The sequence below is a fragment of the Brachyhypopomus gauderio genome, chromosome 8 (assembly GCF_052324685.1).
Source record: "Brachyhypopomus gauderio isolate BG-103 chromosome 8, BGAUD_0.2, whole genome shotgun sequence".
In the NCBI taxonomy this organism is placed as follows: Eukaryota; Metazoa; Chordata; class Actinopteri; order Gymnotiformes; family Hypopomidae; genus Brachyhypopomus; species Brachyhypopomus gauderio.
In genome coordinates, this window is record NC_135218.1 from 27,107,830 (window position 1) to 27,130,056 (window position 22,227).

General features: G+C 42.8%; 1 protein-coding gene across 1 annotated transcript; it reads right to left on the reverse strand.

Annotated features, from left to right (window-relative positions):
- Nucleotides 1-1,547: 1,547 nt before the first annotated feature.
- LOC143522205 (actin-related protein 2/3 complex subunit 2) lies at nucleotides 1,548-16,720 on the reverse strand. Its single transcript, XM_077015979.1, has 10 exons — nucleotides 16,504-16,720; nucleotides 13,935-13,969; nucleotides 13,708-13,820; nucleotides 11,605-11,650; nucleotides 11,199-11,385; nucleotides 10,034-10,127; nucleotides 8,365-8,491; nucleotides 7,911-8,011; nucleotides 7,523-7,623; nucleotides 1,548-1,940 (listed from the first exon to the last, which is right to left on the reverse strand). The coding sequence occupies exons 1-10, from the start codon at nucleotides 16,575-16,577 to the stop codon at nucleotides 1,919-1,921; spliced, it is 900 nt and encodes a 299-aa protein (XP_076872094.1). The 5' UTR covers nucleotides 16,578-16,720; the 3' UTR covers nucleotides 1,548-1,918.
- Nucleotides 16,721-22,227: the final 5,507 nt, after the last annotated feature.

The following is a 22,227-nucleotide window of genomic DNA, read 5'->3' on the forward strand; positions in this document are numbered from 1 at the left end:
TCACTGTCATATCAAAGAGACAAAAAGTACTGCTAAATTAAAGGGTTTTATATATATATATATACAGTGGGGAAAATAAGTATTTAGTCAATCACCAATTGTGCAAGTTCTCCCACTTAAAAAGATGAGAGAGGCAGAATGATTTTCTCATTTTTTTTTCACATTTTGTCTCTCATAGTTGAGGTCTACCTATGATGTCATAGTTGAGGTCTACCTATGATGTCATAGTTGAGGTCTACCTATGATGTCAATTACAGGCCTCTCTCATCTTTTTAAGTGGGAGAACTTGCACAATTGGTGACTGACTAAATACTTATTTTCCCCACTGTATATATATATATATATATAGAGAGAGAGAGAGAGAGAGAAAGAGAGAGTGAGAGAGAGGGGGGACATCTTGCAGCAAATGTGTTTGTAAGTGTGTAAGAGCACAGGAGCACATTCACATGTAAATAACTGTCATAGGAAATTCTGCATTGGATTTTATTAAGATTTTACCAACTTCACTCAACATGGGCACGTCATGGTTCACAGGAGACCCAGAATAGTCAACCTAACAAACTCTTAAAATAACGTCTTAAAATATTCCTCACTGTTCATAATTAAAGACACATATTGGGTGCAAAGATGATCACTTCAACAACAGTGACCTGAAGCAGCAGCCATTGAAACCTGAAGTATGTTTGTAGCAGAATGCTTTAATAAGGGGTTACACTGCTTCAGGTGGTGAGTGGTAAATGACACAAAAACACAAAGCCCACATTTTCCTAGGAATTCAAATTGTGTGCATGGTTCTGTGTGAATGGCTCCGTGAGCATGGCATTCATGATGCCATAGTGTTCATGTGTTTGTTCTGCATTTTGAAATGTTTTCCTTTTGTAAATGGTCCTGTGTACGTGGCTCTGTGTGCTTTGCTCTTGTATTCTAAATCTTGTATTCTAGTTCATCACTTGGGCAAAACAAATATATAGTTACTCCGCAGCAGGCCTGAGTCTAGACTGCTTTGGCTGGGGGACAGTAAAACATATTTGGGTGGGCACGTCTTTACTCACACTTTGAAAGCCAGAACTATATTCAGGGCTTGATTTGAGGAGGAATGTGAGATGATAACCCCCCAGTTAAAAAGAAGCATGGGGTTACCCCCCCCCCCCCCTTCTATTACACTCATCTCCCTTTAATCCCCCCCGGTAACACTCATCTTCCTTTACACCCCCCTGTAACACTCATCTCTCATCTCTGCTAAGTTATAGGGTTATATATAGAGAGAGGACATCTTGTAGGGTTTAATAAGGGGTTACACTGCTTCAGGTGGTGATTGGTAAATGACAAAAAGCACAAAGCCCACATTTTCCTTGGAATTCAAATTGAAGCATACATGTGTGACACGTCATATTTACAATCTTTGTAAATCGAACTGTGGGCCTGTGTATATACCGCCTAATGAAACATGAAGTCTCACTACCTATTGACCAAGTGCTATCTTGACAAGAAAAACATACCAGGTTGAATGGAAGAATGTTTGTTCTTTACAAATGTTGCACACAGACCATCTTCTAAGGAATTTTAATCATTGCGTTTTACCACAAATAGACAGGTATAACAACATGAAAGACAAATGTGAAAACAGAAGAGGAGGAGAGAGAGAGAAAAGAGAGAAAGAGAGAGAACACAGCAGAATGAGGCACACCAGTTTCAAAACAATGCAGTTCAGTACAAAAGCAAGATTAACAAACATGCAGAATAAAAGATATTGTATCAAAACTTTCAATTTATACAGATATACAGGCATATTTATGTTAATAGAGAGAACATAGAGAGAGAGAGAGAGAGAGAGAGAAGGCTGCAACGGTCCACCCTGACTGGTCTCCAGAAGGGTGGGACAGGACAGCGTGGTGCTGGTGTGGTGAGACTCTGCCCGTCAGCGAGAGAAGGTCTTGCCCCTACGGAAGAGTAGAAGGTGTGGGGTCAGTGTGGCCACGTCACAGCACCAAACACTGTGGCAGCTTCACATTCCTGGGGGAAAAAACTGGGAAACTGGCAGCAAACAGGTTTACGTGGGAGTTAGCAATGGTGCAGTCAAACAAAACAGCTTTGGTGTAAGCCCGTGAGAAGGCGATCCACCACTTTCAAATGTTCCACCTGGGCAAAAATGTCCCAACTGACACAGGTAACATCAGAGGAACCAAAAGCGAATGCTTTCTTAAACAATGTAATCTGACTAGTGTGGAATGCTCAGAGAGACATATAGCGTATGAATCACCCTGTTGAAGGAAGGAGACACAGGGCCGATGAGAATTGATAAGCCGCGGAGCACTAACATTAGCAAACACTGGAAGTGTGTGTCACGCTGACTGCACCCCAAACACAGCCAGGTCCCACACCACCCCCACCCGTGTTTGGATATGTGGAGGAGATAACACAGCTCCGTTCTCTTTGATCTCGGACCACACGATCAACACCATCACAAGGGCAGAGCCCGGGCCTTCCAACTCGGTACACAAACCCACAAAGTTGTTTCGAAGGAGAGAGGGGACAGTTCTGCAGAAAGGCCCAGCAAGGCCCCGGAGACTTGCTGCAGAGTCCGGGACGCCGACAGGCAGGGCCGTCGTCATCACGACAGCGCGTTGTGTTGCGAGAGGACCCATCCGTGTCATTACTCAGCACCACCACAACAACCCATGGCATCTCTCCCCGTTTCATACAAGCGTATTAAACACTTTCTTGCTATGCTGGCAAATGTCCAGACAGACCTGACAGGGTTCACGGGTTCAGATGGCGTTTCCAGTTGATAAGATCACAGATGCCTACAGACTTTCATTGGCGTACGCCATGCATAGCAAACCAAGTAGTTGCTAAATAAAAGGTTTTCTAAAGAATCAGATGCAATCACAGAACTTCTTGGAATAAGTGTGAAAGTTCAGACAGCTGCAGTTCATGACCTTCCCACGACTTCACAAGCTTCTCCCTGCACTGTCCCGCATTGTCCCGCATTGTCCCGCACCGTCCCGCACTGCCCCACACCGTCCCGCACGGGCCCTGACGACTTCACTCAGAACACTTCACAGAGGCATCTGTTCAGTTCAGTCCTAAAATTAGGCTTCTACTCTGGCTGTATTCGTAAGTTTCCACGAAAACCAGACCCCGTCAAACCAGAACTGCTCAAATCACACAAGTGTTATCAGCTAGCCACATCAATAGAGAATGGTAACAGTCACCATGGTTAGTCACCATGGTTACACCTGGGACCTACAATCATGCACAAGAGTTAATCTCTTCTGGCTCAAGTTCTAATACATTGACTACAGCTGTTTTACAATTATAATACATGAAGTACAGTTGTTTTACAATTATAATACATTGACTACAGCTGTTTTACAATTATAATGTTGCTAACATAATTGAACTTATACAACAAATTTTAACACTACTTATAAAAAGCAAATGCAATATCAGTTCAACATATCCAAGTTGTCTACCTTGGCATTGCTAAAAATGAAAACGTAACACCTTAGAAATGTAGCTGTAACGAACGAGAACAAGGAGAAGGACACAAATGCTGCTGAGAGTCAGATTTAGTGGAGGGAGCAGGAGTTTCCTCCTGTCTCCTAACCAGATCAACTCTAATCGATCTTGAACGGCGAGACATTATATTTACATACACACACGGAGTTTCCAGACTAGACACTGCAAATGCAACGACAAAACTCCTTAGGTGAATGGTAATACAAACACACTCATTAAATAATACTTCTTGGACACGACAGAGAATACACAAAAGGCGAACGGGTTATCACACAGACAGTGAACAAACAAACGCATTCAAAATGAAAATACAATTAACCGGACTAATGCAAAACAGGCCTGGCGAATGTAACAAACCTTACTAAAGAACGATCAGGGAACAATAACGAGAAGACTCAATAAAGAGCACAGAAAACCAAATATACGATGATCAAGGGAACGAGTAGGAACAGATCTAATAGATAAGACCAAACGCTGAACATACAACGATCAAGGGGAAAACTAAGGGCAGATCCGATAACAAACACAGGGATCAGAACATACAAACTCTCGCAACAGTAAGTTAACCAAACTGACTTACAAGGAAGGACTGGACGCACGGGAATATAAACCAAACACATCAAGGAGTTAAACGTAAACAGCTGATCAGGAATAATAATGTGCGGCGGGATCAAGGGGCGTGACAGGGGAACGCTACGGAGATTCAACTAAAAACGAAACTAAGGAAAACATGAAGACCTCACGTAGGTTGTGGCGGAGTAGACGTTACAGTAGCAGTCTCTGTTGAACTCCATTAAAGTCATTGTAGGGCAGATAAAAGTAATTTTAAGACATTATAATGTCAATAAGGAAATATTACTCTGCACTCATTGTTTATCCAACAAAAATTTAATTATTTAACAATGCTTTATAAATGTAATATCAAATCAAATCAAATTTTATTTATATAGCGCTTTTTACAACAGTGTCACAAAGGAGCTTTACAAGTGTCCGAGTCCAAGCCCCGAGTGAGCAAGCCAAGGGGAATAGTGGCAAGAGAAAACTCCCTAAGGGTATGAGGAAGAAACCTAGAGAGGAACCAAGACTCAGGGGGGTAATGTCAGGGCTGGCTCGGATGCCACTCCCTCTACCACCAGGAGGGGCACCCCAGTCAGTCCTAGACTGGCTGGGCGTAATCAGCAATGATCCATTTCAGCTGTCTGAAGGTTTCTTAAGGAAGCTTTGTGAAACTGATTCTTTCGGTTATGCCTTCCTTCATTCCCCGAGGTTGCTTTAAAACTACAAGGTGTCTCGTCACCGTTCTCTCTCCATCTTCTCCTTCTCTTCTTTGAGGTTCTCTCTCCTGCGTCGCTCCCTGACCTACCTCAAGCCTGTTTCTCTTCCTATCCATTTTTGTCTTTATGTTGGGAAGGGTTTTGTTTTGCTGCGAGCATATTTAGTTTCGTTTTCGCGTTGCTTTTATCCGTGCTATTTTAGTTACGTTTGTTGTTTTGTTTCTTTCTCCCGTCTCCTTACGGTTGAGTATTTATTTCCACCAGGGTTCCCACACCTTGGTTAACATAAAATTCAAGGACCTTTCAATGACTTTCCAGGACCAACTTCCTCAAATTCAAGGACAGCACCTGCCAGCATTTACCTACTCTTACCCCTGAATATGTTATCAAAAAACGATGTTAATACAACGCAAATTCAAAAGACTGAATGTCATTTCAAGGCATGCATCCTGAAATGTTCTGTGCATGACATTAAGCGCTGATTCAACAAAAACTTCACTCACACTCAACATGACTAGCTACACAAGTTTTTTAATCTACTTAATGAAGAATAATATTTAATATGAATTTAATTCATTCATAAAGAGAAAAGAATACTTTTAACCACTCCACTTAGTGAATGTGGTATTTTGCTAAAAGTACGACTACATTTATGGCATCAGAACTTAACTGAACTTAAGTTTTCTGCATAAAGTAAAATGGTATCAAAAGAAAGAATTTTAAGTTTGAGATGAATCCAGTTTCTAGTGTCCGTGCAAAAACTTTGTGAATATTGACATGAAAAAAAAAATGCTCCTGGAATTCATCTTCTGACCTACAAAAGGTCCATGAATCCACATCAAGTTTAAATCTTCTTTCAAGAAACATGGCTACAGGATATATCTTATTTATTATTTTGAAATGAGTCTCTTTTACTTTAGAAGATATGGGCCATTTGACAAGCCATTGTGGTTTTATAATTTGTATTAGGATGTTTTTTGAGAGAATATCTATTATATCTTTTGTCTCATACCATCAGTGATAATCTTGTTATTACACTTAAAGTCAAGTAAGTTACAGTCATTCACTTTTAACACGGGCATTGAAACAGTCAACTTGGAATATAAAATTACATCTTTGATTAATTTATTCAATGCTAAAGAAATCACTTTGCAGACTTTCTTAAAATCTTTATAACAACTATCATATCAGATCATATTTTTCAACAAAAAGATAAGAAATTTAAAACATCATGACAATCTTTTTCATAGCAATCTTTTCTAAATATTGACTTCCTTACCAACTGTGCCCTATTATTCTGTGACCGCGGTCTTCATCCATGTGAAATTTCAAACCTCCTAAAATATTCAAGAACCTTCAAGGATGGCTGTCTTTTATGCCTGTTTTCAAAAACTTTCCAGGGCCTTGAACTTATTTTTTCAGATTCACAAACTTTCAAGGATTTCAAGGACCTGTGGGAAACCTGTTCCACGTGTTGAGTTTTCCACGTTGGGTTTTTGTTTATTGTTTTACCTTGCTCTCATGGCTTTCATTTATTTCCTTTTACGCTTCGAGTATTCCGTGTTGCTTTCGTTTATTAGATTGGTGTTGTGTTTCGTGTTTAACTCTCGCACTTGCGTTCTGTTCGGACAAACGCATTAGTGCTGTTCAACGGCACTTGGGTCCACCCTTCGCTCTATCACGATACGCGGTGTGTACATCCCTGTACTCCCGCGTTATAGGGAACCCATCCTCCTCTGGCCGACACCGGTCACCATATACAACATTGTGTCAAAATATTAATCTCACCTCTCATTTCTATAATAATTAAATGAAAACACAAATGCTTCATTAGTCTTGGACAGAGGGTGGAATTCACAAACACCCCTGGTGGGTTGCAACAACATACCTGTGTCCCATCATAGGGTTTTAAAAGGACCATAACAGAACACAGGAAGCACAAACTCATTAAATTAATTTGACTGCAGGATGTTGCTGTGCGGGGGGGCCTGACCTGATGTGTGTGTGTGCGGGGGGGGGGGGGGGGGGGGGTGGCGCTGATCTGACGTGTGGGGGGGGCCTGATCTGACGTATGAGGTGGTCTGATCTGACGTGTGGGGGGGGCCTGATCTGACGTGTGCGGGGGCCTGATCTGACGTGTGCGGGGGCCTGATCTGACGTGTGGGGGGGGGCCTGATCTGACGTGTGGGGGGGGCCTGATCTGACGTGTGGGGGGGGCCTGATCTGACGTGTGGGGGGGGCCTGATCTGACGTGTGCGGGGGGCCTGATCCGACGTGTGCGGGGGGCCTGATCCAACGTGCAGGGGCCTGATCCAACATGCAGGGGGCCTGATCCAACATGCAGGGGGCCTGATCTGACTCTCCCTGTGAGAATAGCATCCATATGAGCGTTTTCGCAACATGTCACTATGACATCCTTCACTGGACAAACCACGTGCTTCAAAAAGGGTTCTGGAAACTCAAATGAAAAATGTCAAATGAATTCGGGCCTTATCTGAGATGTGTGCTCTACATCAGGAACTCAGCAGAAACGCCGGTTTCAGGCCTTTTGCTTTTGAAGTGGTGAGTTTACATTGCAGAAGGCCAGTTCACTTTCCCTCACGGGGCAGCAACACAGATTGAAGAATATTAGCAGAATTCACTCTGAGCTCATCGCTGATTGTGGATTTCATCATCGTGCGGACAGCTGGCCTTAGTCGGGACCGTGGGGCGGCAGTAACACTTACGTGATGGTCTTCATCTCCTTCTTCTCTGCGTCAGGTCGTGCTCTGTTGAGCACCTTTAGGAAGTCTGAGGTCTTGGCCCTCATGCGAGTATGAATGTAGGCCTGAAAGCAGAGGTGGAGCAGAGGTGGAGGTTATCAACAGGTGGAGCAGGGTGGGGTTATCAACAGATGGAGCAGAACAGGGCGTTTAAGCCAAAGCTTATCAGAAGCAGATCTAGAGAGACGGTGTTATTTATGGCATGTCTACATGTCATTCTCATCATAACACTACACCACAAAGTGATTCACGCAAACACACTCTTCACTGAACAAACAAAAGCCGTTGGCCTCCTTTTGACAGCAGGAAGCGTGTATTTGGTTGGAGCCGCAGGCGAGGTGGAGTTTCGTACCTTGGAGCACTTAATGTGGTAGTGCAGGTAGTCCCTGAACGTGTGGATGAGATTGATGGTGTTGTCTCGGGCACCGGCACTGGTGTGGCGAGGGAAAAGGACTAAATTTTAAAAAAAGAACAAAAAATTACGACAAATACAAGCTAAGAATTAGAGAGCGTCTAACTGCACAACTGTCGCCATCATGTATTTGACTATAAAATCAGCATGAACGGCATGAAAAGCCAAAAGTTAACATCGCTACATCTGAGATGGCTACACATTCCATGGAGCCCTGTGCAGTTCCTCAGAAGGACCAGAAGGTTAGAACAACAGGTCCATCAGAATCACACACTTCATTCCAGATGCCTTTTGTCTTCGTGCGTGTTGGAGGGTGTGGATGGTAGGTCTCCGCAGGTGTGCGTGCCCCATCAGCTGTCCCCCGAGGAAGGACGGAGGCGGGTGGTGCACTAACCGAAGGTGATGTAGCCGATGTTGTCTCCCACAGCGGCGTCCGTGTCCTTCAGCTCCAAGGGCGGCTCCCTGTGGCTGAACAGCACCTGGGGAGCCGTGTGACTGGCACGACGGCCCTCCTTGAACTCCTGGAAGAGGGGGCATTACAGCAAACACACATCACAAACATGAGGACTGTACACACGCTGACCACACACACGCTGACCACACACGCTGAAAAGCAAACACATTCAGGAAAACACTACTCTAATGGGAATGGCTGGTGTGTTCGTTGAGGGCAGCTCTGGACGTCCTGCTGCTGGTCAGTGTGTTTGCTGCTCTTCTGTGGTGTTGAGACCTGGAGCTGCAGCAGATTCCCAAAAGAGACGAAACACTGACTTGAGGTACACAATACATGAATGCTCTATACGCTACATAAACGCTCTATATGCTACAAAAACACTCTATATGCTACAAAAACGCTCTATATGCTACATAAACGCTCTATATGCTACATAAACGCTCTATATGCTACATAAACTATACCAGGGGTAATCAATTAAATCTTTCCGCGGTCCATTTTTGGCAGATAGCTCAGACCTTAGGTCCGGGTCCGCGTTGGCGAACGAAATGGGTGGTGAACGTAACACTCGTCTGAAAATAAAATTTAAATTTAGTCTCCCGTTAAAATTTTTTTGCCATTTGGGTCCGTATCCAGTTAATCAGGAATGTGATTGGGTCCGGACAGGACGGCGTTCGGGTCCGGATCCGGACCGCGGTCCGCCATTTGGTGATACCTGAACTATACGCTACATAAACGCTCTATATGATACATGAACGGTCTATACGCTACATAAACGCTCTATATGATACATGAACAGTCTATACGCTACATAAACTATACGCTACATATACGCTCTATATGCTACATAAACACTCTATATGCTACAAAAATGCTCTATACGCTACATAAACGCTCTATATGATACATGAATGGTCTATACGCTACATAAACGCTCTATATGATACATGAACAGTCTATACGCTACATAAACTATACGCTACATATACGCTCTATATGCTACATAAACACTCTATATGCTACAAAAATGCTCTATACGCTACATAAACGCTCTATATGATACATGAACGGTCTATACGCTACATAAACGCTCTATATGATACATGAACGGTCTATACGCTACATAAACTATACACTACATAAACGCTCTGTACTCTACACGAACAATCTATACTCTACACGAACGCTCTATACACTACAAAAACGCTCTATACGCCACAAAAACGCTCTATACACCACATAAACTATACACTACATAAACGCTCTATACGCTACAAAAACTCTCTATATGCTACATAAACACTCTATAAGCTACACTGTATGTGTTATATAGCACACTGTAAATGTCATATACTACAGTGTATATGCCCCCCCCCCCCATCAAGTCTAATCTCAGAAATTATACAGTAATAAAAGTCATTGGGCCAGTTACCGAACTCCACATTCTCTGACCCCTGAAACAGGCTTCAAATTATACGTTTCTCTTGAGAAGAGCATTTGCCCAATGTATTCAATGTAAAATTAAACTCATCACAGAGCTGCCCAGCCAGACCAACGACAATCACTACCATAATGTTATTAGTTTTTAAAAGAACGAACTGCTTCTGACCTGCATAAACACTTTCCCAATAATGACATCGTCGTCGTCCTTGAAAACAGTGCTGAAGACCACAGTCACTCTGTCTTTCTTTGCCTCCAAATACCTGCAAAACACCAAAACAAACTTTCCTACTAGAATACATCATGCTCAGCTGGGTGTTTGCTTAAACACCTCCATTCTAATGTACAGCTGGGCGCTTAAACACCTCCATTCTAATGTACAGCTGGGCGCTTAAACACCTCAATTCTAATTAGCAAATTATAACTATCAATTGGACTGACCTTGCTAAGTGAATCAAATAAGATTAACTGGATATTTGAACAATGAACATTTTAAACACTTCTGTGGCTGTTTTCACACTGCAGGTAAAAGTGGCCCAGATCTATTGTACTGCCAGTCAGATTTATTTTGTTTGGTTGTTCACATCATCTTTGACAGAGAGGCGATATCCATCATTCATTTGAGTAGATCACACACCTAAATTTACCTGCATGTGCAGGAGAACAGGGCTTCACAAAACACTTCATAGCACAGCAACCACTGGTGTAATACTCTTGCTAACAAGGCAGGCTGTGAATTCATCACATCATAATAAAATTGTGAAGGCAAAGAGGGTTATGATATGAATTATATTGGAGGAATATCTGGTTAGCTGTTGTGATGAATGGTGATTTGGAATATGATGCACAAGGCGTCAGGACTCTTCAGATGGAGAGTTTCACTGTTGCTTACTGGAAACGTATTAGATTTCAGTGCCACATGCGAAAGGTGTCACACATCAGGACTGAAAAGGTCACACGTGTTTTTTGCTCTTCACGCTACTGCACAGAAAACTCATCTGCGTCACATGTGAATAAAAAAGACTAAAGACTGGATTTAGGCCTTTTTCACCTGCTGTGTGAACGCAGCATGGGTGACATGCTTTTATTCAGCACCCTAAACCCTTACCTGTTATATTTCACAATAAATCTGATTCAATAGACAGAAAGTGGGCACACAGAAGGTATTTTCTAACGTGCAGTCGTGCGTGTCTGATATTCACGAGGCGTTAACAGTGCAAGAGGAACGTACATGGACTCGTCCTCGCGGTAGTGGGCACACAGAAGGTATTTTCTAACGTGCAGTCGCGCGTGTCTGATATTCACGAGGCGTTAACAGTGCAAGAGGAGCGTACATGGACTCGTCCTCGCGGTAGTGGACCACGGCTCTCTGCTCCCCGTCCTTGCCTTCTTCCTGGAACTTGAAGTACTTCTCAAAGACCGAGGCGAAGCAGTTCCTCTTCAGCATGCCCGCCTGGTGAACGACCTCCTCCATTTTGGCGGGAAGCACTTCCAGGTCGAACAACAGGGACACGTTGTAGCCTGACGTACAGGAGACATCGAAAACAACAAAAAAAGACATTCATTTGTCCAGGTCTGGGAGAAGGGGACAGAGATTCAGAAGAGACCACAGCATGCTTGACACCACACACACCAAACATCATGGTGGCAGTAGGTGCTGTTGTGGAATGCAGTATTTGGGGTTTGCAGTTTTCAAACGCTTGGTGCTCTCACACAAAGCAGATAAAACTGCTAACATACCTGACTCCGGTGACACAAGGTAGCTGCCATAAACCCGCTTCAAGAGCTTAAAAAAAAACAACAACAAAAACCAAACAAGATTGGCATATCCAACTATTAATGACGGTTGGGAGTCAGCAAGGAAATTAAATTAAAAGTTTTTTTGTCATGCCACAATGCAATTAATTTTTTTTTTTTACATTTATTGAGAAGCAGCCTTTAAATAGCTTGTGATAATTAGCCAGGTGTTTTGGAATTCAGAGAGGAAGACCAAGAGAAAATGTAAACCTCAGACCTAATTGTTCTGTGCTCCAAACCACAATATGCAGTTTTAAATTCAGATATTCAGATCTGCATTCAAATGCCTCACATTATTTCTACTTGTGATTCTGAGGAAAGAAAACAACCTGACAAGGAGACTTGAAGGGCAGCTCAACCAATGTTTATGTATTTATATGTATGTATGTATGTATGTATGTATGTATGTATGTATGTATGTATGTATGTATGTATGTATGTATGTATACACTCACCGGCCACTTCATTAGGTACACCTGTCCATTAACGCAAATGTCAGATCAGCCAATCACATGGCAGCAACTCAATGCATTTAGGCATGTAGACATGGCCAAGACGATCTACTGCAGTTCAAACTGAGCATCAGAATGGGGAAGAAAGGTGATTTAAGTGACTTTGAACGTGGCATGATTGATGGTGCCAGACGGGCTGATCTAAGAAGTTCATGAACTGTTGATCTACTGAAATTTTCACACACAACCATCTCTAGGGTTTACAGAGAATGGTACGAAAAAGAGAAAATATCCAGTGAGCAGCAGTTCTGTGGGCGCAAATGCCTTGTTGATGCCAGAGGTCGGAGGAGAATGGCCAGACTGGTTCGAGCTGATAGAAAGGCAACAGTAACTCAAATAACCAGTCGTTACAACCAAGGCATCTCTGAACGCACAACACGTCGAACCTTGAGGTGGATGGGCTACAGCAGCAGAAGACACACCGGGTGCCACTCCTGTCAGCTAAGAACAGGAAACTGAGGCTACAATTCACACAGGCTCACCAAAATTGGACAATAGAAGATTGGAAAAACGTTGCCTGGTCTGATGAGTCTCGATTTCTGCTGTGACATTCGGATGGTAGTGTCAGAATTTGGCATCAACAGCATGAAAGCATGGAACCATCCTGCCATGTATCTATGGTTCAGTCTGGTGGTGGTGCAATGGTGTGGGGGATATTTTCCTGGCACTCTTTGGGTCCATTAGTACCAGTTGAGCTTTGTGTCAAGGCCACAGCCTTCCTGAGTATTGCTGCTGACCATGTCCATCCCTTTATGACCACATCTTCTGATGGCTACTTCCAGCAGGATTACGTGCCATGTCATAAAGTGCAAATAATCTCAGAAGGGTTTCTTGAAGACGACAATGAGTTCACAGTACGTGAATGGCCTCCATTCTAGTGGAACAGGAGATTCACATCATGGATGTGCAGCTGACAAATCTGCAGCAACTGTGTGATGTTATCATGTCAATATGGACCAGACTCTCTGAGGAATGTTTCCAGTACTTTGTTGAATCTGCCATGAAGGATTAAGGCAGTTCTGAAGGCAAATGGGGGTCCAACCCGGTACTAGCAAGGTGTACCTAATAAAGTTGCTGTGTATATATATATTAGTGGTGGGACTTTCGATCAAATAATTACAGGGAAATTAACGAACTAAAAAAATTAACGCATTTTTGCACCGTGGAATGTTTCTCAGTGCACGAGTTCCAGACATACAGATTATAAGGACGCACAATAAGATGAGCATGATGGAGATGACTGAAGAGGCTACGCTGGTGGATGGGAAATTTAAATATAAGAAACTTCCAGATGGAAGTACAAACACAAATAGTGTTATTTGCACTTTATGTAGGAAGGAGTTCTAAATAACTACATGCCCCACCCCCCCACCATCACCTGGGCATGTAGTTTTTTAGTTACGGTTGTGTAACAAACCTTTACATTGTATAAATGTGTATAAATATTTGAATGTTTTGGTAGGTGTGTGAGAGACAGGCGTGTGAGAGAGACAGGTGTGTGAGAGAGACAGGCGTGTGAGAGACCGGTGTGTACCTCATCAGCTCCGTGTTCCTGAAGTTCCTTGTAGAATTTGAGTGATATGCTAACCATGACTTTGGTCTTGTCCCCATTGGGGTTTGATATGTGGTAGAGGACGCCATCAAAATCTGAACACACAAAACAGTAAAACAACAAAGAACAGTATTGCAATTAAAAATGTTAAGTTTCTTAGTTTACTACTGACTCAAGAAGGTTCAATATTACTACTTAGATGAACATACCGGCGAAAGTGACTTCCACTGCATCTGGTTTATTCCTAAAGCAAAGGGAAACATCAATGTGGAGAATTATTAATAGGTAGCAATTAGTAGGGCTGTGACGGTATGGATTTTTTAACGCGGTTAACCGCCCCCCCCCCAAAAAAAAATAAATAAAATTAATCAATTATAGTTTATAAATAAAAACATGCACTTTTAAATGAACAAATACTTAATTCGTCGTAAAGTAAATACTTTACGCAAAATTATGGCCATAATATTGTTAATAATGACGTGAATAACGTTAATTATAAATATCTTATTTTTCCGTCTTCATGTTCCTTGCAAGACAAACCAACATGTTCACTTTGTCCAGTTTAAAGGACGATCTAAACGAGGTGGCAATGTTGCCTGCCGTGTTGAATACACGCCCCGATGGAGTGCTCGTCGCGCAAACGGTCATATATTTTCTGGCAATGTTTGACAGAAAAGGGAATCCATTTTGATTTTTCCACCACCGGGCAAGTGGATCCGAATGCGAATCGAGGGCTTCCTCCTGCAAATATGTCGGGAGTTCAGTGTCCGCACCGGGCTAAAAGCCAATACATCTACTAAACTGAATACATTTAACTGAACTGATCAGTTTCTGAACGGTGTCTGTAGCATTTCATGTGCGACAGTGTTGTGTCGAATTCCAACTTGCCACGTTATTCCACGCATAAATACGATACAGATTATATTGTCGATTTATGTTTCTATGCATAAATAAGAGCTAGACTTTAAATATCCATCACAGCAAACGGCATTATCTATGGCCAAAGCCACACTGGCTCGAGGGTGTTAATTATTTTTAATAAAATACACACTGGCTATACCGAAGTTCACCTCTGACCACGACTTTGCAGTATTACAGCAGTATTATGTCTAAATATCTAGTTAGGACAAAACTAGAGTGCTCAATGTACTAAGTTATAATCACTGTAACTCCTGAATATCATCTGTAGCGTCTTTATGCGTGTGCAAACGAGGGGACTCGGAATTCGGCACAACACATGTTGGTTTGAAAAAAATTCTCCGTCGTGCCTGTTGCTCGCATGTGCTAAATGAAAAGGAGCACTTTCTTCTTTGATTTACAACGTTGTCCTACCACCTGATTAACGTTCTGCTCCACCCCTGACGGGTGAAGAAACATATACAGAAAAGCTGCAGCCCATTATAAACCGCATGGTTCAAATCGTGGGGGAAAAAGTAGTGGCTTATACTCCGGAAAATACAGTAATCGCGCACAAAAATCCAGCGCACACCCCCATCCCCCAAACCCCATTTATTTAATGGACTGTTCCTCTCGTGTACACAGCAATCGCAATGAAAATGTTTTTTCCATGTTTTTTTCGCAATAGAAACGATTCCTTTTATAGATAAATAAATAGATAAACCGCGGTAATGAGCTCAACACCGCGGTAGGCACTACATAACCGCGGTATTGTGGTAATGCGGTTATCGTCACAGCCCTAGCAATTAGTACAATAGGACATTCATCTATGCAAGCCAACAGCGCTTTCATATCAATGCATATGAGTTCTGCAGCGGTGTTAACTGGTGTTTGAAGTGGGATTCTACGTCCATACGTAAATGTGTTATGACTGCAGCCACTTTGTGCCAAGCTGATGCCAAATCTGAACAGCTATCCATGGGCAGGGCAAGTCGGAGCACGAGCAGGGCGGGACCGGAGCGCGAGCGACCGAGCGGGGCGGGGCGGGGCGCGAGCGAGGCGGGGCGGGCTGCATCTGGACCGCCAGCTGTGAAGATTCCCCGCTGGTTTAAATGCGGAAGCGTAAACCAGAAGTCTCGGCGCGGTCGGTGAGAGGAGGTTAAACGCGAGTAGGGAACCGGGCCGGAACGATTATGAACGTGTCGTGACACGCAAACACACGCAGCTCATAAGAGACGTTCATAGTGTTAGCAGATATCTCATAATCAGACAACTGAGCACGTAGAGAGTTTAGTGCGGTTTACACAGTAAACATTTATTCACTTGCATTGACAACAACATGAATTACGCTCTTTAAGTGAAGAACGGCTGTAGAAACAGGAGCTTGGGGACCCAGCTGCTCCCCGACACCCGCACACCGGACCGGGCGGACGGGCTTGGTGTTGGTGCTGGGGAGGAAAGACACTGAAGCAGCTGAGACGAGGAGACTCCCGTGCGAAAGGAAACCAGCACACACACATAATACACACACACACTACACACACACACACACACACACTATACACACACACACACCCCCTATACACACACACACACACACACACCCTATATACACACACACACACACACACACACACACTATACACACACACACCCTATACACACACACACACACACCCTATACACACACACACACACACCCTATACACACACACACACACACACACACACACCCTATACACACACACACACACTACACACACTATACACACACACACACTATACACACACACCCTATACACACACACACCCCCTATACACACACACATCCCCTATACACACACACAGATGCGGTTATGGGGCTACAGAACACCGTCTCACCCGCTGGATGCGCTTTCAAATTTCAGACTCAGTGTCTCCTCTATAATCCGGTTGTTAATCTCCAGAAGTATCATGTCTCCGAACCCCGTCCACACTGCTGTATGACGTGTATAATCGACCTTTGACCCTTTGTTAAAATCCCTTAAATTCCGTCGCCTGTTCCAGCTGCTGATGACGGGCCTCCTCTGACTTCCGCACTTCCGCTCTTCTCGCAGGACCCCACATAGCTGTCCTGTGTATTTGCACGTCTGGGCGGACAGGCCACCATTAGACAGTGTGCTGTGGTCTCTGGGTTTCTGGAAAAAACAAACGTTGTGTGTTAATATAACGATTTTCCAAAGCAAAATCACAGAACAGGACAGTTTACCTACAGAGCATATTTGGAGATACCATAATGTCTGGTAAAAATGATTCCAATCAGTAAGTCAGCCAACATTATTATATAACTGCGAGACCTACGGACTAGAATTAATAAAATACTTCACATTTGGAAGAAAACACCCACTTAATTACTTCATTTAGATTTTAAATTTTTTAAATATTTTATTTTTTTGCAAAGACGTCGCATATGTGAAGAGCTTTTTAAAAAGGTTTCTTAAGTCTTGCTACCTGACACTGAGGAGCATACATTGGTTTTTGACATTAACTATTGAACATGCGTGTTTTGGTGTGACCTCTCTCTCCTCAGACCACCACAGCATTCATTAACCCACGTGACCCTCTCCATTCACAAATGAACGGGAAATTAAGACAGTTAACTAAATTAAAATGTTATGAAGACTTGAGCATCTGTGCAAATAATTATAATATCTAATCTAATGAAAAATGAATAATTGTGGCATGTTTTCACAAGTACAGAATCAGTCATCACAACCTGGCCAAAATTGGAAGATGCAGAAAAACCAGGCTACTACGCTCACAGAGATCAATACGCCGTACTGAGGAGAAATAGAACCCCAGAGTCGGCATACAAAACTGAGAAAAATTACCCAATTACCTAAACTGCTGGGGAATTAAAAATCAAGATCTTAATAAGAGAAAACCTTGAAATCATAGACTTAGCAGGACAGTTTATATATAACTGCTATGTGGCTCACCTAATCCATGTTTTGACAGACTAATTCCTTAGTATTTACATCTAACTTTACTGTTGGTTTTTATATTTGATTCATTTTCTTTTAGTTTAACATTCTTATATTTATAAATGTATGCTAATAATGCATTTATGGATTTTAAGTGAACTGAATTGAGAGAGACAGAGAGTGAAAGAGAAACAGATGGGGTCAGATAGCAACAGAAAGACAGAGTTAGAGAGGGACAGAGAGAGACAGAAAGAGAAAGAAGGAAAGTTAGCTTCTTGTGGTGCAGGTGGTGACACTTTTCTGTCGTATGGTTTCATGCCAGTTTGGTGGTATGAGTACCTCAGAACTACGTAATTGATGCTCTATTGTTCTGACTGTCAATACATTAACGTACATGATTTGGTGTTACAGAGAATCCAGGTGGGGATAATGCAGCATTCCCAGAACATTTTACATTTTGAACTAACACGAACTGCATATGTACACAACCTGCCATCTCTTTCTGTTCTTGTTTCCTTATTTTTCATGATTCATCATATTTCTCGCTTTACGTACTTTCAATATGTGTGGAGAGTAAATGTACGCAGCTCCAATAAATGTAGCGTGAGCATATATTCTTAAAAACGTGTGTTTATATATATATATATATATATATATATATATATATAAATAATATACCGGTTTGGCAGTGGGTCAGTATAATATACCGGTTTCGCACAGCCCTCCATGTGCTCATGTAGCCTGACTGCCATTAGGTACCGAGATGAGATCCTCAGACCCCTTGTGAGACCATATGCTGGTGCGGTTGGTCCTGGGTTCCTCCTAATGCAGGACAATGCTAGACCTCATGTGGCTGGAGTGTGTCAGCAGGTCCTGCAAGATGAAGGCATTGAAGCTATGGACTGGCCCGCCCGTTCCCCAGACCTGAATCCGATTGAGCACATCTGGGACATCATGTCTCACTCCATCCACCAACGTCACGTTGCACCACAGACTGTCCAGGAGTTGGCGGATGCTTTAGTCCAGGTCGTGTGTGGCTCCAAATCCAGGCCTCCATTGGTTAATACATTTGATTTCCATTGATGATTTTTGTGTGATTTTGTAGTCAGCACATTCAACTTTGTACAGAACAAAGTATTCAATGAGAATATTTCATTCATTCAGATCTAGGATGTTATTTGAGTGTTCCCTTTATTTTTGTGAGCAGTGTATATATATATATATATATATATATATATATATATATATATATATATATATATATATATATATATATATATACACACATACACACACACACACATATATAGTGGGCCAGTCTGTCAGGAACTCGTGGGCCACTTTTTCTCCCTAGTCCGCCCCTGCTCACTACACCCACATATGCTGCTGTTCATTGTTGATCTCTACGGAGGTTTTAAGCTTTGGATACAAAACATTACCAGGAAGATTATCTGACATTCCATGACCTTTAGAGATCTAGCAAGGTTAGGGTGACCTGCACGCGATGGTGAGTGGACATGTAGCTGCCTGTGTGTATAGCGCTCACAACAGATCCAGCATGACTAGTTTATCATAACCTAAATATGCAACAGGACCAGTCCTCAAAACATGACTTACAGGGTTTCTGATTCATCTTTATAGAGGCAAAGGATCTTGAGTGGATCTTAAGCAGGATTCCTGATATTATGAATTTTGTATTTGTTTCTGGAGACTTTCCATTATTCTGTTTACTGTAGAATATATGTGCATCCTTATTTATTTTGTTTCTTTTTCTTTTCTTTATGTTGCTTGTATTAGTGTTGCTTGTATGACTGTGCTGAGTTATAACCACTTCAGTTCTTCTTAAACATGGAAGAAGAGCAAAAATTGACAGAACGAAAAAAATGACACGTCAGTATGAATCTGTTCATACTTTCTCTTTCTCCAACACCGAAGTTTGCATTCATTATTACAGAACTCCGTGGCATCCTGAGATCCTGCCTAGGCACGACCCCTCCCACGACTCCTCCCACGACCCTCCCACGACCCCTCCCACGACCCTCCCACAACCCCTCCCACGACCCTCCCTCAATCCTAAAGATAGGATACTCTGTCTTTCATTGTATGCACTTACTGCATTCCATTGTCTTCTTATCAGAACATTTCAGCACAGGCGGAGTTTGCGTTTTTGCAGCGGGGCGTTCTATTATGATACACTACTGCCTTTTAAAAGTGAGAAAAACATGCACTAGCATTGTCTCGTGCCAAATTAAGCCTTAGGAACATGTGAATGAGCAAATGTGTGACTGAGGCTTTTATTTATTTTAGGAATTTGTCCCTGTATCCCTTTTTCTGGTCCTGTTGACCTGCTTTGTTGATTTAGGCTTTATAATATGATTCCAGTTCTACTCTGACCCTACTCTGAATGAATTACATGTATTACCCTTCTCTGTTTGTAATGCAATCAGTCGGCCTGGTTTTCGAAACAGTACAGTAAAACCTATTAGTGGGCACTTTATGGTGTGTGTGTGTGTGTGTGGGTAAATGTACAACCCACTCTCCACATCCTTCATGCAGTTGCCATTTTGGTTTTGCCCAGGTCCTAGAAGGAATGTTTTATTGGTCTCTGTGTCCTGGGACAGGCACCTTGGGATGTGGATTAGAGCAAAATGTGGACTGACTACCACGGACCGGATTGACAAAGTCTTGAAGAAAGAACCAGAAATATGACTCTCTGCTGCCCCCTTTTGGATTTATTTGTAATCTGAATACTGAAATTCTAAAATGCCGCAGCCTTCGTTTTTCATGCCATCACTACTATTTTATTCCGTACTGTTATATTTGGAGGACGAAGCTGCTATCTCTGACACTTCTGTTTATTTGTTTCTTGACTTCCTTATGTTTCACAAATTGTTCCTGTGTTGATCAATAGACATATTTACCAATCTCAGTTTGGTGTTGAAATAGCTGGTATAGATGACAAACAAGCCTGTCTTTTGTTCACACCAATTGGTCTGAACCGTTCATACTGATTATGGAAATATTTCATGTTCATTTATTTGTTTATTAATATACAATGTTTTTTAATATTTGCACTGAAGTCTACATAATTTACTCAGAATACTTTAAAAAGTATTATAATTTGAGTGAATAGCATCAGTTAGTAATGTCTTACCTGAGCAGGACTTCTGATGAGCGTCTCTTATCCCGTTTGAACTAGAACCACAGACATTTCCAAAATGATTCCCTCTTGGGCTGCTGTTCACTCCGCCTCGATGTAGTGGTCATGTGACATCAGTACAAATCTATAATTTTTCTCCAGTCCTCTGTGATTCGTTCTTTTCATTCCCTCCATCCTCTCACAGGATCCCTCTGATGTTCAAACTTGTAAATTTTTTAGGCGGCAACCATTAAACTTGGAACAAAGATTTCACTGATGATTCATTCACTGTTGAACTTCATAGCTGCATTTTAATATTTAACATTGGTTCATGTACATAACTGCATAACTGTGCTTTAAAATCTAACTGAAGACGAAACCTAACTTTTTCAAGGTGGAGCCATCAAACCGGACATAACGATCCATCTGCTGAATCTTTATGTGAAGATTTCCTCCCTCACATAGAGAGCCGGTTTTCCACCTTTTAAAAGGATTCAACTAACCTACTTCACATATAACATTTAATTACTTTTACATCTTCTTGCCGCAACGTAACTATATGTTATAAAAAATATTATTGAGAGCCAGTGCAGATTTCCTGTATTTTGTTGAATTTCCCCCTAATAGCCATGACAGCCCCACACGGCCCGACATGGCCCAACGCCAGCCCGACACGGCCCAACACCAGCCAGACACGGCCCGACGCCAGCCAAACACGGCCCGACGCCAGCCCCACACGGCCCGACGCCAGCCCCACACGGCCCGACACCAGCCCCACACGGCCCGACACGGGCCCACACGGCCCGACGCCACCCCCACACGGCCCGACGCCACCCCCACACGGCCCGACGCCACCCCCACACGGCCCGACGCCACCCCCACACGGCCCGACGCCACCCCCACACGGCCCCACATGGCCCGACACCAGCCCCACACAGCCCGACACCAGCCCCACACAGCCCGACACCAGCCCCACACGGCCTGTTTCTTCTTTCCCCCTCAAGCTTTTCAAAGCTCGGACTCTTCTGGAACTGCGACAGGCCCGGAGACGTCAGCTCCAGCCCTGGGTACCGACTGCTGGGCTTTCCAGCCTCAGTACACCTGATTCAGCTCTGCAACACAGCACCAAGTGGGTCAGGAGAAGGCTGACACACGAGACCTGGGACACTTCACCTCTGACACTGTGCATACCTATTTCACACCCAACTGAACTGTTCTGTGTTAGTCTCTTTGGTTTGTCCGTTTTTGGACTATTATTTTATACACATAGAAACAGATCATACAACCGCAGTTCTGGAAGAAGTGGAACTGTTTTGGTATGTTTAGAAATTTTTTGTTTAATTTAATTTCTTTTTTTGGGATAAGAGATTTAAAAATCTATCAAAATGCAATCCATGTTATCATTGGTTGATCTTGGTGGTTGATCTTGGCGGTTGATCAAATCACAGTGGTCATGGTGTCTAAATGCAAACTGACAAGAGTTCTGGTAATGTGTCTGGTGCA